The following is a 14,718-nucleotide window of genomic DNA, read 5'->3' on the forward strand; positions in this document are numbered from 1 at the left end:
AAGACATGCACAAATCTGGAAATTTCTAAATCCTGAACAGTTACAATCCCATGAATCCTAAACAGTAGTATATAGGATGATTTAAGAGTATAACGACCAAGGGGGTGTACATGTATAGCGAATATAGTATAGGGATCGGTATTATAAGACTTTCGATTCTTACATCAACTATTTCTAAAGGTCAAAGAGGGGATCGATTGGGTTCTAATGAATGTTTCCTTAGGTTCACGGGATAGAAGAAGGGTCGAACTACCACCAGGCTCATAAAACTACTACTGGAAATACCCAAAACTCCTATGAAAGCCTCGTCAAATATGTGAACTCAGGTGACGAAATGTTTTAAAATACGACCCAAAGATATCCCTCCACTTAATAATGATAAAATAGTTGGGTTTTTGCGGACCCCGTACGTTTATAAAGAAGAAAATGGGAGGTTTCAAGATGGCGGCGGACCTTTGTTTACCACGCGAGTCGGCAGAACGTCAGGTAAGTTTTTCAATTTTTTCGATGCTGGATGTTATATTTCACGTTTCTTATATAGTGTTTCCTGACCGCGAAAGTGTGCTGATTCCGGTGGTATGACTGTTATTGGTGACAACTGTGTATTTACCATGATATCTTGAAGAAAAAAAATATGCAGGCCTATGAAAAAAAATATGTAGGCCTATGTTGAAAAAAAATTATGCAGTTCAGCCATTTCTTATTTTCCTCATGGGTGGCTGCATTACGTCAGTACATGGGGCTATATCGAGGTGTTGGGTCTACCTCCTATTTAGATCCCATTTAAATGCCCACTCATCCCAAAAACTATATATTTCCAAACAGCGAGTAGCGGGCTTTTTTATTATTATTGTTTCCTTTTTTTGTGCCCTTGAGCTGCCTCCTTTGTTGTAAAAAAAATATATATATAAAATGTACTTGGTTTTATACAAGCCTCCAGTACTTTGCAATATGAAATTATGTTTGTGAATTCATTACAATCTAGTTTAATTTGTTGTGATTGAATATGAAGCTTTTTTTGACATATAAACAGTATTTCCAAGAGTTTGAAGACATTTATAGTGGACATAAAGTGTATTAAGTATTTTAAGGTTTCAGCTCTTTTTACCGAAAGTGTTTGTGATAAAATTATTTTTCTTATAAACTTTCTCGCGGGGGTGGTCCGAACGAGGGGCCACCATGACATTTCGAGGAATTATTAATGCAGTTGGGCACTTAATACCCCCTGTCTTCATAATTCCAATCATTACTCAGCCCAGGAAAAAACTAGTGCTAAATTGAACTAAGCTATCAGAAAAGTCACTTCTCTCTCCTCTTCCCTGAGTAGGTGTGGAGGGTGGCCTAGGTGGGGGTTGTTTACCAGTTTATGCGCATCACCCAACTGTTACTCATCCCAAGAAAAGTGTTGCAGTAAACTGAACTGAGTAGTGATTGTGTGTTGCAGAGGAAGTCTCATGTACAGACTAGCTGAAGGCGGGTTATTAATATACACAAAGACATTTATGGGAGTTGTATACGTATATATAGTTGACGGAGGTTATTGGGCTACACAGCGACATGGCCTTGTATCTTTCTTAACCCCGTTTGTGTGTTGCAGAGCCCTCAACCTCCTGGCCACAATGGATGCTGACATGGGTGGCACGGAGATCCTGCACCCACTCCAGAGCATCTACTCCAAGCCTCTCAGACCTGGCCACTGCTGACAGGTGTGTGTCTTCTGTCTGTTTCTTTTTTCTCCTCCTCTTCTCACGTATCTTTATTTTCCCTTGTGGGGCTGGACAGGCTCTGAGTCCCTCCCACTCCTGGTTAGCCTGTGTCTTCTGTCTATTCTTCTCCTCTTTGTTTGTCTTTATTTTCCCTTGTTTGGCTGGACAGGCTGTGAGTCTCCCATTCAAGGCTGCTAACCTAACTTGTACTCATTCCAGGGATGGAGTGACTACAGGAGTTGTGTATTTTGAACATGAATACGAATACTTCAAATTCCAATGAATACGAATACAAATTCGAATACACTGAAATGGTTTTAATTTGTATACAAATACTTAATTCATGAATACTTTTCATTGAAAAATACCTTCTTGATGTAACAGCCTATAGCACTGTTCTAAAGTTATGCAACAGTAAAATGATCTCATGAACCTGTGCTATACTCGATGATTATATGTCTGCCCAAGAAGGCTGGAGTTGTAGGGAACAACAGCTGTTATTTCTAATTATAAGATTTGAAGTATTTGTCAGACTATTCACAGACTACAAATACTCTTTCCTTGTATTCCAATACGAATGAGAATACTTTGATTTCTATCAGTAATTATCCAAATATGGTAGCCGAATGTATTTGAATACGAATATGAATACTCCATCCTTGACTAATTCCACCTGAAAACCTTTCTTTGGGAACAAATTCTCAATGGATAATACATTAATACCTTGGTTTACGAGTCCCTTAGCATATGAGCGTTTTGATTTACAAGCAAAAAAACCCACTAAAAATCCCTTGGTTTACGAGCGGTGACTTGGTGTACAAGCATCCTGTTTGTACGAGTCAAGGATGTGAGCGTGGGTTCCCGTTGTTTTTCGCAAGGCGAGAGCACTCAGAGCGGAAAACAATTGGAATAGGGTCTCAAGCTGGTATCACACTGGGCCTTTTTCCTCCAACCGCGTTGGCTGTAGGTGCAACCGGCAACTCCAACTTTTCTGGGTGTATGTCACTTGCGACCAAGGGTGGTTACCCATATCCACAAGGCATCGTTTGTCAAAGTAAGGGCTGTTGTGGCTTGTGCTGCTGTTACTCAAAATATGGACTTGTTGCTACAGTTAATTGGAAGGAAGAAGCCATTGTGGGTACAATCATGGCTTCAAAGTTGGGAGGACAGGAGTGTTTACCCAAACCAAAGACTTGCTCCCGGTTGGCCGTACGAGCAACTGTGGTTGCTCCATTCTCCAATGGTTGGATGAAAATGGCCAGTGTGACACCGCCTTAGTTCGCTTTGTGCACTCGCAGAGGTAGCACCGCACGCTCGTGTCCGTGTACGATTGTGCTCTAGAGTGCGATCTTTGTGTTTTCAGCACTATATTATATACCGTATTTCCCACCATATAAGATGCACCCTAGTATAAGATGCATCTATAATTTGGCAAGGTATATCTAGAATTTTTTTTTTTTTTTTTTTTTTTTTTTAACTCCATATGTCAAAGTGCCTAACCTTTCTGTCTCGCACAAAACCCTCATAAATACGCTGCCCAAAATTTGCCATAATGCCTCGCCCCTTTGACCAGGGTGCCAAGTCTTTTTGTCGAGTATTATATGTGCTAATTAAAGTTATTTCAATCATTTATTGCTTGTGAATCACATAGCTAATGCTCAAAATAGCCTAGCATCACATTCAGTAATATTTAATGCCATTTCCAATACTACTCATGTGATTTACTTTCAATAAATCTTTAAATTACCTTTTATTTACAAACAGAACCAGATGTCTTTTTCTGTATCTCTATATAATGAGGTACAGGTTATTAATTTAAGCGTATTGTTCATTAGCGTATGATCGGATTTGACCGTTTGACACAAGCTTGTCTTTCATCTATGGTATATTACTTTCATGTATGGTATATTGTCTTTCTTATTGTATATTATTGATGCAAATCGGCATGTTTGCTATAGGTGTATATATAAGCACGTGTGAGGGTTCTTTGTATAGTATATTAACATTGAAATATATTACTGACGAAAGAGATTGAACATTATCACACGTCGCCAACGATGTTGGACATATTTACTTAAAACCAATCATGAGCTACAATGCACATGTGCCACATCTCTCAAAATTCACGCTCTGTAAGTGGACAATTGAAATGAAACCGACTTTAGTCCGCTTCATTGTCCCTTGTTCTCTAGACTCCTTGGCCATGACCTATGTGTGGAGTCACTGTAAATGTTCGAGAGAGAAAATGGATGTGTAAAAGGGCTAACGCATGGTATGTTATACATCCAGGAGATTGTTAGTCTTTTTGGTAGTTAGTTTATATGTCTGTTTAGGGTAACACGTGTATTGTTTGTTAATGGTGTTCAGGCTTGCACAGTTACCTTGCTGTCTGGGCTGGAGTCACAGTTACTTGCACCTCAGAGTTGATTGAAGTTAGTGAAGTAACAAAAGGCCTTACTATAAGTTGTGTATTGGAAGTGATGTAGATTTGGTCGAGCGGATTGCCTTCACTTCTGTCTTTTCTCTCTCTCTTTCTGGTTATACAATAACGTTCGTTAAGTTTTAACAATATTATACAGCCTTACACGTATTTACAGTGAGTGTGAGGAGTCGCCTTCAAAAGCCGATAATCTGCAAGGCACACGTCTTGGTGTTCGCCTCGCCCGTCTTGATCTGCCCTCACCGTCGCTAGGCCAGGCTCTCGCCAGTGATGATCTTGAATCAGCCGGTGTCCACTACAGCACATTCCAGATGTGGCGCCACTCTCTCCCAAGGCTATAAACAGCCCAGCTTTCTCTAAACATCTGGTGGTGCGATACAGAGCTTGTGTTTCGACACTTACATTCCTACATTCATATGTATGTGATATTATATACATTATTGCCTTACATGATACTCCTACTGTCTTTCCAACTCAAGCAGTCCGTCAGGAAGCAAGCATTCAGTAAGACGAGACTTGGTATGAGTTATGAAAAGCAAGGACACTTTCAGACTTTCAGCTGGAGCAGTTGTACTGATATGGGAATAAATATCATCATCTGTCTCCCTGCCTGTCATTGCCACCTGCTAGATAGTATTCTCACCAGAGTGCCATCCTGCAGAACCCACTAGAGACAGAACCTATCTCTGTAACTATTAGTTTTGTCTCTTGATTTGAAAATTCCTAACGCTAATATTTTACATTTATTCAACTTTGATGTATATATTATTGCCTTACATCATCGTTACATCCAAGTGATGTTGATAATAAAGCTTCATCCAGATTCATACTAGATTTTTTTCAATCTAGGAAAGTCGTTATTATTGGCGACTCCAGTTTTCCTTCTTAGACTGGGGTCACACATTCATGATCATGCTCTCCCGACGACTCCTGACTTTAGAAAATGGCGCCATCCACGGTGGTCGCCATGCCTCTTCCCGGCCATTTTCAAGTGATCCCGAGGATCATTTGTGGTATCTCTGTATCTCCCTGACCATCGCGGCGTGTCAGGCCACAGGCTGACGGTTTGGGAAATTTCAAAGCAATCAGCATCCTCATCCGTCGGCACTAAATCGTCATTCGACTGTCGGATGTTCATCTCAACAACGTCAACAATGGTCGGCATATAAGGGGATCTACTTCTGATGGACACAACTGTGTCTGGCAGCTTGTCTCCCAATCAATCGCATGCAGATGTGGCACCGGCACCTGACCACTTGGGTGGAGTAGGGATGATCGTTGGGTGATCCCTAGTCGCAGGCCAGGCTCCTGGGATTGTCTCCAGAATGATTGTTGTTTTTCAGGGTGGGGGCCACGTTTTACTAACTCATCAAACAGATTATTGTCAACCCGGAGAGGTCTGGATCTTCAGCCAAAAACTCCATTATCAGATTGTCTTAATGACCAAGCATTGGTCTCCGTTTCTGGTAAGACCCGGTGTGCTTTTCGTTGCTTCTTCCATTACTGTAGCTTCATTAAAAGTCGGGTTATCTCCAAGGTGTATTAGGCAGCAGTTACAGTCACAATCATGACTCCCAGCGCCCTCCCACCATTCGATTTGCCAGTAATCCTGGCTATGTGACCTTGCGTGTGGCGAAGGGTGTGCTGTTTATTGTCATCTGGACACAGGTGAGGAGGTCTCAAGATGATAACTGATAGTAATAACATCTTAATAACATTGTTATCATCTCCAGATGATGTTACAACCATCCTCTTCCAGTCAGTGTCAGTTAAGACCATCGTCAACAGTCTTGGGCATCATGTCAGGAGACCATCACTGCCCACATATGGCAGTCGGAACAGTCTGCACCCATCGAGATATCGTCTTAATAACATCGTTACTCGGCCTAATCCCATCACAACAGCACACCCATTGCCACATCCAAGGTCACGTGGCCAGGATGATCGGGAATATCGAACATCAGGAGGCGTCATGAGTCACGATCATGAATGTGCGACAAAAACCTTAGGCTGGCAAAACGATCTATTTTCATAACAAAAGTTCCCTTCCTTGCATCAAGTGTTCTTGGACTGCTTTGTTGGACTGGGCTTGATTCGGAGGGTTACTTCTACGCTACGCTCTGGTAACATTTTGGCTTCGCGTTAACTTAGGAAAGGGAAGAGTTGGAGATATTGAAGTTTTATGTCCCTATTCTAGTTTTTGTGACAGTCTTGTGCTATTTAAATATACCTTTAAGTCTCCTGTTGAGACATTAGATAATGTCGAAATCAGAAGATTGTGGTATTTGAGATATGTTCAAATTGTCATATCCTAGACATCGATTAGGAATGTGAGTTCCAAGCTCTTTTTTATTATAAAATTAATAAGCTGAGAGACATTGTTCATCCTATAATTGATATGGACATTTCGACATACTAATCCCCTTGCCATATAGACATTTCTCCCAAGAGTTCTGAAAATATCTCTAAGATGGGCCTGGCAATATTAAAAGGATTATTGACACAACTTTGGCAGATAGTTCTGTGAGTCAATGGCTGCTCATGCACAGTTTAACTTATTTAGATAATAATTTTAGAGTCATTTATTCTTTCGGATACAATATGAGAAATACCTGCTCAGTCAGTCTAAACAATCATTTATGCTACTTACCTTCTACATAAGGAATAAAAAGATGGTTTACCTTCAATGGGTTCTAGCAAGCTACATGATCATGTTCGAAATATGTGAATTTGTTGAAAATTTTGTATCACAGTCATTTTGAACCTTTATGTAACACCTCTGTAGCACTGAGAGGTATTAGGTACAAACGTACAGCATTAGGGGCAAGTATCAGTCTGTGTCCTGAACTCATGGACTCAATCCTCAAACTTTGATTTGAAGTCTTGCTCTTCCGCACCATTATATTTGATTTTTCCTTAGTTTTTTCCCGTTTGGTGAGGTGCCATCTCTTATCAAGGTTACTAGTCTATGAAACAGATAAACTAAAGCCCACCTACTCTGAAAGCCAAATTAACTTTTTCTGAGAGATCACTCTTCAGCATCTTTGGTTCTACCCTAGCACTGATTATACGGTGTCAAATATGACATTTCCATAGATTATTTTTTATCACTTTAATGTGTCAAAGAACTGTTTGGTCTTTCTTACTTTTGAGTGAATATCTTTCAAGATTACTGGGTTAATAATTGAGCATAATAGGTTTTGCACATATATCATCCTGAGTATGTTGAAGTCTCCAGATGGATTGAAGAACACTTAACACCACTTACGTTATTATGTCTGCAGCCATGATAGCAATGACAAATATAAATGCAAGTAAATCACTATATTTATTTGAAGGTAAATCACAAATGTTAAATAATGATCTAGAGATATGTTGCAGACAGATATATTATGATTGCACCAAGTTCCTATTTTCAAATGACCTCAGCAGAGAGCTTATATAAGGCTTTGGATCACTTCCTGTTGTTCAATATGAAGATCCTAAATTAATTAAAGACTTCTCTAAAGCTGTCATCGGGTGAGTGTTGTCATCTTGATATCTATCTAATTGAGTTTACTGAGATGTTTAGGGGGAAACAACAATCAAACTATTTATTTAACGGGTATTTTTAGGTACTACCACAACCGAGTTCTTTTCTAAGCAATTGTAGTTTTGTTCTAACTTTAATCTTGACAAAAAAATGCTGAACGAATATTATTCCAAGTATTGGTTGTAATGTAATAAGAATTTTAATTAGAGTATTGATACATTCTATAAGTATTAATTTATTTTTATTTTTTATACATCCTGTATATACAGCAGCATATTGAAGTAACAACAATGTAATTTTTTCAGACATAGAGATTCTGTGTTTAATACATTGAACCATGCCACAGAAACCAATATGGCCTGTCTGCCAGGGCTCGTATTAAAATCTTTTGAAAGCATCTACCACCGCAGTTCTACAGCATTTATACTATTTTCGGATAAAGGACCAGAATATTTTTTTGTAAAAAAATCATATGAACAACTTTCCACCTTAAAAGTAAAGCAGCATTACATCTAGAGCTTAAAGCATGAAATTATAATTACATACTTTGGAAATGTCTGACCACATTCATCTTAGCTCAACATTCAGAACCGTAAATCTAGAGACAAAAAACAAAACTATTTACATGCCAGAAAATCCAGAGTATAAAGAAACAAGGTGGTGAAATAAATACAATAAAATTTGGCCTTAAAAATGATGCACTATGTGGCATCACAACAGCTGATGACTTGAGGCAATGGAACCTGTCATGTAATTTTACTATAAATGCAGCTTTCTTTAGAAGAACAGCAAAACAAGTTATCACCAATGGCCTCAGCTGAACTGTCTGAGCGGGCCCACACAGAGAAGTCTCTCTTCAGCCCTCACCACTCGGGCATGAGCATGGGCTGAAGCTAGCTATTCCCAGTGATATCCTTCCCAAGTGGACTCAGTAACAGCCTTGTGAGAGACTTTCCTAATGCAACGCAGCCCAGCTCTGTACATTTATATACATATTACGTAACATCAGGAAGATATGAACACTTTATATATATATATATATATATATATATATATATATATATATATATATATATATATATATAGGCTATAGATGATTAAACAATATATATATATATATATATATATATATATATATATATATATATATATATATATATATATATATATATATATATATATATATATATATATATATATATATATATATATATATATATATATATATATATATATATATATATATATATATATATATATATATATATATATATATATATATATATATATATATATATATATATATATATATATATATATATATATATATATATATATATATATATATATATATATATATATATATATATATATATATATATATATATATATATATATATATATATATATATATATATATATATATATATATATATATATATATATATATATATATATATATATATATATATATATATATATATATATATATATATATATATATATATATATATATATATATATATATATATATATATATATATATATATATATATATATGCTAAAAGATAAAAGTAAATGTAAACCCTTTATTAGATGTGACAAAACAATTAGTGCTACTCAGGTAATTAACTTTTAATACTAATTGGTGTAATGTGGAAATGGGTGAGTAGCACCCAGGGTGGACTTGGCACAGTTTTCTGAGGCAGGTGGGACGGCTTCAGTTTGACAGGAAGGACACGAGGGACAGTGCAGCTCACGTATCCCGGGATGACTGCAAGTCAACTCATTATGATTGGCTGGGCAAAGCTAACCCTCCACGAGAAATATACAAGTCCCAGATGTCTAGCAGAGGAAGTAATACATTTCAAAATAGAGAAGTCTGTGCATCCAGGAAGACAGAAGATTTGATTTAATATTTAAGGGAAGACAAAACTTACACAGTATTACTGTTTTACATTTACAGTGTGAACTTTTGATACAAATGGAACAAATGTCTTGTCCACAAAAAAAAAAAAAAAATCTTGGCCAATGAATGGAGTAAGTTATGTGCCTTCAGGCTCATGGGCAGGTGAGAATGCCATACACATGGAGGCTAGTGTTAGTCAGTCACCATGAGCTCACTGCATGATGTTCATGGAGGAATAAATGCAATTTAATTGTCATATTTCAGATATAAACTCCAACGATCATATATGCTCAACAAGCTATCACAAATAACAATGGAAAACCAATTCCTCTAGTCACAAGCAGTGTAAGGTACTACAACATGCCTTGGAAAAAAAAAAAGGAAACGATTTGAGATATAGACTTTAATGTAACATGTTACCTTCAACATCACAGTCAGTCATTTGTGACCTGAAGTCATGAATTTGAAATAAAGTCATCACACCTTCTAAAACCCGGTGAGTGGCAGGTTTGCAAGATGCAGGTACGGATTTGATAGGGCAAAGGGGAGGGTGTCAGGCGGCTATACCTTTGATAGTGGTTCAAAAGGCACAATGAGACGCTGTCACCGTGGAGGGCTGTTTCCCGGAAGCAGGCGTGGAGTCTGCCTTTAATGAAACCTTAGCTGATGCTTCCTCCAGCTGGCTTCCTTCTAGACCTCCTTTTTTGGAGAGCTTCCTAAAGTGGGACAGTAGAGTAAGAGTTGTAACAGGTCACTATACAGAAATAATTAGAAACTGGCTGCTGCAGCCGGTAGGAATTTTAGGTTTGACACGCATTCATAGCACTTTTACTTTTGAAAGCACTCCAGTTTTTTTCATAAATCACTTACTTCGTACTTCATAGGTAACATTACGTTTAGTTATACAGATGGGTCTTGTGCAGAGAACAAGTACAGGTACAATTGGCTGTTTACAAGACTTCTGCTGCGTAAAAGTGGCATCGAGGCAGAGTCAACCCCGTTACCACCACCACCTCAACTTTCACTATGCATTCATACAGTCTATTCTAAATACCGTATTTACAAAAATAAAACTATAAAAAATTATTCCACTTCCGCAGTGAAGCACTGACCAAAAAATGGAAACACCTATTTAACAAAGTCTGATTTGTAAATACCAGCATACATTTTGCTGTTACATATATGCCATACAAAGGCAAAACTGTTACGGACACATCTTCCTTTGTGGATCGGTGGGCGTCAGGTACCACAAAGAGACATTGGCGACTGCTGGCGAGCAGGCGAGCCTAGACACCCCGGAGTCCGGCAGCCCGCGTGGCCGGCACAACGGGGAAAGGCGGTGATAACTCATTCTGGGGCTCAGTCATCGTCCTTCTTTTCTGGCTTGAGATCAACCATAGCATGGAGCTCCTCAGGAGAGTACCTGTAATACAGAATCCTTTAAATCCGGTCACTGCACTTTACAAAAATATCCACAAACACTCAACCCTCGATTTTCCTCATGCGGTTGGTCGTCAGGGGAGTCCGTTGACTGGTCCGGGAGCGGTTTGGGGCCTTTGCGGACCCCTCCCTTAGGTTTGGTCATGTAGGGGTTGGGGTATATCGTGGTGAGAAGCACAGGGTTTGGGGAAACGTCTACTTCCAAGATGGCCGCCTCTGTCTCGAAACAAGTCGCTACTTGCTACCAGCTGCGTGTTATTGTTCAGGCGGCGGTGATGGTCACGTTGCCTCCACAACTGGTTCAGTAATTCACTAGGTTTCGTATTCTTGTTCAGAGTTGTTGAATTCCTGTAATTTTATTTGCTATTCGTGTATTAGTACTTCACCCCCTTTAAGTTCGTGTCTCCAACAAAATGTCCACAACGGGTTCAGTAAGCTTCTTGTTGTGACATTAATTCTTGCTTGTTTACAGTTATCTGCAGAAGTGCTTCTTATGATCGTTTTAATATTCGTTTAATATTATTATTACTTGATTTTTATAACAGAAGTATTTATTAGTAAACAATTCGCATGGTATGATATGCTTTAAGCACGCCAAAGTGCGTCTTCAGATAACGTGTTTTAGTTAATCTTTTAGATGAGCTGCTTAAATGTGTTGGACAAACTGTGGTAAAAGTCCGGGGCAGGTACTGAATATTGGCGATTACCGGACCGAGTATTGTAAACGTCTGTTAGTGGTCCGTTTCCTCGGGCTGTAGCGATTTGTTATCTCCGGACTTTTATGGTTCCCGGACAGGTGCTTACCCTTAATAGTCCGCGAAATCGAGGGTCGAGTGTACTTAGAAAAATTGCCTAATGCATATAATATAAATCTATCGTTTGAATATAGAGATGAATCAAGAGAGACAAGATTTATGCAGGTGATTTATAAGGAAAACATGTGGTATATGATTATAAGCAAGAACTTACCCAAGGAGGGACTGAAGGTCACAAACGAAGCGGTATACGTATCGCTTGCCGGCTGTCTTGTGGATGATATTCTTGTCGTAATAGTAGCGGAGGCCCCGTGAAAGCTTCTCGTAGTTCATTTTGGGCTTGTTCTTTCTAAGACCCCAGAGTCGCGCCACCTCATCGGGATCTGTCAATTTGAATTCCCATCCGTCACCCGTCCATGAGATGTGTTGCTGTTGTTTTTTGTCTGTAAGCAACTCTAATAAGAATTGCCACAACTGAATAGGACCTGAGCCAGTGAAGCAAGGGCCGCTTGTACCAGTCTGGTAGGCGATGGGTGCAGGATTTGGACCTAAGAGGCCAGGGGGAGGCTTGGTGTCTGGAGTGGCTACATCTGCGCGCTGAGGCAAGTAATGAGACAGGTTTGGGGCTCCAACACCATTGCTGATTTGTGCTAGGTCATGGCCTTGAGCACCTGTTGCCCATGGTTCTGGCAGAGCTTGTGGGACAGTTTGGAATGGTGGGTCGTAATGTGGCGTGGAGTAGCCATCACTGTACTCGTGTGGGTATCTGTGAGTGGGAGTTGGCTGCGGGTATTTAAAGTACGATAGTCGGTACTTGTCATGCAGGCCATAGAAGTCATGAGCGGAGGGGTCGAGGTAATGGACAGCAGGGTGGTGCGAGTCAGGCAAGGTGTGGTAAGGTTCAGGCTCAGCCTCGCCATAAGGAGGGGGAACAAATCCTCCTGGGGACCCTTCTGATGGAGGCTCGCTCACTGCACCCATACTCTCTGCGCTGGGATAGCCACCTGCAAAAATAAAATATATAAGTTTTAAAAATTATATTTTTTAATTAAACCCATTACCAACCCCTTTGTGTGTGTGTGTGTGTGTGTGTGTGTGTGTGTGTGTGTGTGTGTGTGTGAGAGAGAGAGAGAGAGAGAGAGAGAGAGAGAGAGAGAGAGAGAGAGAGAGAGAGAGAGAGAGAGAGAGAGAGAGAGAGAGAGAGTAATTCACCACCATGATCTGACCACGCGATACTTGCGATTACAGGCCAGTGCATTCCCCAAATGAGCATGGAGCTCACAAATGACGGATCTCTGAGCAAGGATGAAACCTCATACCCACACACATATCGGGAGGCGGGAAACAATCCCCGACTGACATCCGGTATCCATTCACTGCTGGGTGGACAGGGGTCACGGATTAAAGGAGACTGCCCATCTGTCTCTACTCCGCCTGGGAATCAAAGCCGGGACCTCTCAGTTGTGACGTGAGTGCGTTAACGACCGCACTACAAAGTGTGTGTGTGTGTGTGTGTGTGTGTGTGTGTGTGTGTGTGTGTGTGTGTGTGTGTGTGTGTGTGTAATTCACCTCTTGATCTGCTGCGGGTCTCTCTCGAGACAGCCAGCCGTTCCCCTACGGAGGAGACAGAGCTCATAGTACCGATCTTTGGGTAGGACTGAGACCACTCACACACAACACACAGCGACAACGAGGTCAAAACTCCTTGCCTTACGTTGCGTACCTACTCACTGCTAGGTGAACAGGGGCTACACGTGAAGGAAGATAAACCCAATTTATCTTCACCCGGCCGGGGAATCGAACCCCGGCTGTGAGGCAGACCGTGTGTGTGTGTGTGTGTGTGTGTGTGTGTGTGTGTGTGTGTACAATCTTTTTTTCGGATGCAGATGTAGCACAGAACTGACCCGACCACCAGTCTTTTCACTTCCCGACAAACTTCCTTTGACCATTTTTTCACCCGGCCTGCCCACTCTCCATCTCACACCGTAAAGTTCAACATACGATTTACGTTTGTTAAATCTAATTTACATTAATAAATTAAAAACAAAATAAGTAAATTACGAAACTTATTTCGCTATCACAAGCATTCCTACAAAGTCATTGAAACAATTCTATGCTGAAAAAAGTCACTGGCAGGGAAAATGAACACTGCTTTACTGGTTAGACCACTACGGCTCCCGTCGTTTGACTTACTGTAGCAGGGACGAAACTGTGGCTTCACTCCATACAGCGTCCAACACACCATATTCTTGCTGAGCTACGAGATTCGTCACGGTGAATCAGTGAGCACTTTCCTTTTTTTCTGTTTCGTTAACAAATAAACTGCTCAAATACTTTTCCAGCCCCCCAAAAGATATAGAAATAATCATTCGTAACACTAAAAGTGGTGACAGTGTGTCTCTGTGGTACACGAACAAGTGACACGAGTGTTCCTCAGGACCTTCCACTGTCGACTCCCCTTAGGTGACTCTGGAAGTCGACTGCTATGTTTTCCAGCCACTCACTTCGCTTACCCCGTCGCTCACGCTGTTTAGCAGTTTGGAAGATCTATTCATTCCCTGGCCCTAAATCTAGCCCTTGTGCGCCCCAGGCATTGAGACGATGCTAGGGTCACAGGTACAGCTGTGGGTTATGAACCTCTGGCCTCTTCCCAGCGGTAATGGCGGCTTCTGAGTAAAAGAAGAACCTACTTCCCAGCCGTTTCGCTGCCACTTTGACCTCGCGACCTGCACATTTTCTAATCTGCTAATTGGGTTACGGCCCTCTGACCTGTGAGGGTATTGTGCAGCTGAAAACTCTTCCCGAAGCTCTCCAACGACGTCACTCGTCAAAAATTTTAACGTCTATATGTACGTAACTATATAGTCCGCCTTCAGGTCTGCAGAAGACTTGAAACATTAGGAATAGTCATTCACGCAGTGATTACTTATAAAAAG

General features: G+C 40.2%; 1 protein-coding gene and 1 long non-coding RNA gene across 12 annotated transcripts in view; one reads left to right on the plus strand and one right to left on the minus strand.

The window, feature by feature from the left end:
- Positions 1–1,594: 1,594 nt before the first annotated feature.
- Positions 1,595–4,749, plus strand: LOC126998779 (uncharacterized). Its single transcript, XR_007752986.1, has 2 exons — positions 1,595–1,706; positions 4,304–4,749. It is a non-coding gene; the product is annotated as an uncharacterized LOC126998779 (long non-coding RNA).
- A 4,610-nt stretch (positions 4,750–9,359) lies between these two features.
- Positions 9,360–14,718, minus strand: part of LOC126998780 (protein C-ets-2-like) — a 267,281-nt gene continuing 261,922 nt past the window's right edge. For all 11 annotated transcript variants that reach the window (XM_050860815.1, XM_050860812.1, XM_050860813.1 and 8 more), the window contains 2 exons: positions 11,997–12,786; positions 9,360–11,010 (listed from right to left, as the gene is read on the minus strand). In XM_050860815.1, coding sequence (XP_050716772.1) covers positions 10,947–11,010; positions 11,997–12,786 — 854 coding nt within the window. In that variant the 3' untranslated portion in view covers positions 9,360–10,946. The remainder of the gene's footprint in view (positions 11,011–11,996; positions 12,787–14,718) is intronic.

This window comes from Eriocheir sinensis, chromosome 15, assembly GCF_024679095.1.
Source record: "Eriocheir sinensis breed Jianghai 21 chromosome 15, ASM2467909v1, whole genome shotgun sequence".
Taxonomy (NCBI): Eukaryota; Metazoa; Arthropoda; class Malacostraca; order Decapoda; family Varunidae; genus Eriocheir; species Eriocheir sinensis.